This window comes from Buceros rhinoceros, unplaced genomic scaffold, assembly GCF_000710305.1.
Source record: "Buceros rhinoceros silvestris isolate BGI_N320 unplaced genomic scaffold, ASM71030v1 scaffold19604, whole genome shotgun sequence".
In the NCBI taxonomy this organism is placed as follows: Eukaryota; Metazoa; Chordata; class Aves; order Bucerotiformes; family Bucerotidae; genus Buceros; species Buceros rhinoceros.
The window spans coordinates 3,050-5,921 of NW_010410253.1; the positions used below are offsets into that span (position 1 = coordinate 3,050).

The following is a 2,872-nucleotide window of genomic DNA, read 5'->3' on the forward strand; positions in this document are numbered from 1 at the left end:
AACCGCTGCGCCAGCACCAACTGGTCCGAGAGAAAGGAAGGGCTCCTGGGCCTGCAGAACTTACTGAAGAACCAGAGGACTTTAAGGTAAGAAGACTTAGTAATGGAAGAAAATTTTTATTTTGGCAACGGAGGGAGGCAAGGGACGTAGTAAAGGAGGCTGGTGTTCTGAAGAGCACAGGGGAGAAGGAAAGCTGGGTGTGAGTGTGAGAGTAAGATGGGAGAAGGAAAGAGGATCTGCTTAAAAAGCTCAGGTGAAGAAATGGAAATAAAAATCAAGGGAATTCTTGTAATGCGAAAGATCCCTGAAGTGCATGTGTCTCATGTTGATGGAAGGCTTTATTGTTTATCTTGTAGTAGTAGTGTGGTATTTACTCAGAAGAAACTGTTTACTCCTACGCGTACCTTATTCATTATCTGCTCTGTTAAACTAGTTGGTAATGGTATAATACCTGAATTAGAGACACTTCTAGCCTGGAAGTCTCATTTTAGACAACATTTATTACATTTTTCTCCATGTGCTTTTCTCCACTTTGACTAGATGATGTGATTCAGTATTTACAGTTGCTTTCACTGATCGCTGTGCATTAGTGTTCCAGTAGTAGGGGAGTTGACTAACGTGTTGTTGTCGCTTTGACAGTCGTGTTGAGTTGAAAAGGTTGTGTGAAATCTTCACAAGGATGTTTGCTGATCCTCACAGTAAGGTACGTTTAGGTTTTTCTTACTTTCAGTAAATATTTGAAAACAGGTATTAATAGAAAGCCATTAAAATACATCAGCTCTATTTGGGTGTGTGTAAAAAAAAAAAAAATTATATATGTATAAATTGTATCCTATAAGCAGTTAACAGTATCAGCTTTGAACACCTTTAATTTGCAGTCTTGAACAAGAATTTTCTGTCTTTTTTGCAGGATAATTGCAATAGTTTCATCTGCAGCACCCTGAAGTAGTTCGGCAGTTTGTACTCAGTTTGTGGGTATTTTTAAGAAGTCGTGTTGTTTACAGAGGCCACTGAGTAATGATTTTCTCTCAGTTAGAAACAAAAGGGCTCTGGTGCAGTAATTTAAATCATCTAAAGCACGAAGTCGTCCCAGAGGAGTCTGATGAACTGTACCAAATACGTGCTCTATTTATTTTCCAGGGTATTGTGTATTATCTCAGCATGTGATGTCTGCCTCCACTTTCACAGATAGGGCTGGCAGCTGAGACTGTCGAATAATTTTTACGTTGTCGATAGTAATCCTTACGTAGGGTGGAGACCGTATTTCAGTGTAAGGAAAAGCTTTTACTGAGGTGGAGACTCCGTATGGATGATGTAACAAGGAGAATAATCCTTCTGTTTTCTAACACCATTAAAATCTTTAACTGAGTTACTTTGCTTTATAGTGGGTTGACAGTTTTTGTGGGAGGGGGGTTACTAGTTTGGCTTCCGATGTGCAGGAACTGCCCCTAGGAAAAGGACTGCAGGTAAGGAGGGAACTGAACAAAGTTGTAATGGAATCACGTAAACCCCATGTCACTTCATATTTTGTTGAATTACAGTCTTGTTTGGAAGAAACCTGCTCTTCTGGTATAACGTTGTCCCGCTTTGTGTCCGTATTTCAGAACTGATGAAATAACCCAGAAACATTCGGGGCACAGCGATTATTGCAGCAGTGTGGCTTTTCCCAGCAGAATTCGGAAAAACTGCTGTGATTACGCAATAAATTTTACAGCTTTTTAAGTCTTCCTTATTGCTGCTACGGAAAACTAAGTTCAGAGTGAGGAGAAGTCTTGGCAGGGGAACTTAGTGTTCTTCTGTCCTCATTTCTCCTGCTGGAAAAAGTGACTTAGCTGCTACCTGTGAGACTCGCGTTGCACACAGTGATGTGGTATTGAAGTTGCTCACATGCTGCAGAAACCCGAAAGAAAAAGCTAAATTCAAGCAGCTAAAGGGAAACTGAAGGAAACATTCCTCAGAGTTAGAGGAAGAAAATGAGATGTTGAAATACTGATGGTTTTTAAATGAAGTAATGGCAAAACTGTGAATAGCAGCTTGGTTGGATGTTGCTGGTTCTTGTGTTAATTAATCCTGTAGCTATGCACGTATCAGAACCACCCTGGAGACTTTTTTGTAGTGGGGAGAGCCAGGGAACGAACATGTTGGTTTTCCAAAACTATTAATAGTTATCCACGTCTTACCAGGAGGATCCTTGAAACACTAGGAGGTCTTGAGCTGTGGACTGGTTACCACACACGTATGGCTACTCAGATCTCGTCTTAAGCCTCTTTTCAAGTGTTTCTAGGAGTTAGTCTGTCATCACTTTTGGTTTTATTTTTTTTAAAGGTTTACTTTACCATGGTAGCTGGATGTAGGGAGTTGCCTAGAAAAAGAGTAATATCATTTGGAGGAGAAAATGGGAGAAAGATTTGAAGGACACGCCAAGTATTTTAAAATACTTTGGGTATCCCAGTAACATTACTAAATTAATCATAAAGGTTTTGAAATACCTTTTTTGTTTCATTTTGTTTTATATTCCATACAGGAACTTTGTATTGATGGCCACTAATTTGTGTGTTTTTATCTTTTTCCCTTTTTTGTTGTTTTTTTTTGTTTTGTTTTTGTTTTGTTTTTCGTTTCGTTTTGCATGCTGTCCCCTGTGTTGGAACTCTCTTTAGAGAGTAAGTTGGTTCAATATTTGTTGGAAGCCTAACCTTACTTGCATGAATGTGCAATTAACCCTTTTTTCTCTATTTTTCTTCCCCAAAGAGTTCATGCAGTGTCAAGCCTTTTGCAATCATAAAAATGCTACATACAGTTCTGTAAACTGTGTGGCAAAGTTTCGAGATGTGCTTTATCTACTAATTAACTGACATCGTTTGGTTATGCATTC

The 2,872-nt window shown here is 39.1% G+C and overlaps 1 protein-coding gene across 1 annotated transcript in view; it reads left to right on the plus strand.

The window, feature by feature from the left end:
- The window catches only part of CLASP2 (cytoplasmic linker associated protein 2), a gene marked incomplete at its 5' end in the record, with an annotated part of 25,438 nt that overhangs the window by 2,938 nt on the left and 19,628 nt on the right, over window positions 1-2,872 (plus strand). The window contains 3 exons of the mRNA XM_010135560.1: window positions 1-86; window positions 640-703; window positions 2,658-2,660. The exon at window positions 1-86 is cut by the window's left edge and continues 1 nt beyond it. Coding sequence (XP_010133862.1) covers window positions 1-86; window positions 640-703; window positions 2,658-2,660 — 153 coding nt within the window. The remainder of the gene's footprint in view (window positions 87-639; window positions 704-2,657; window positions 2,661-2,872) is intronic.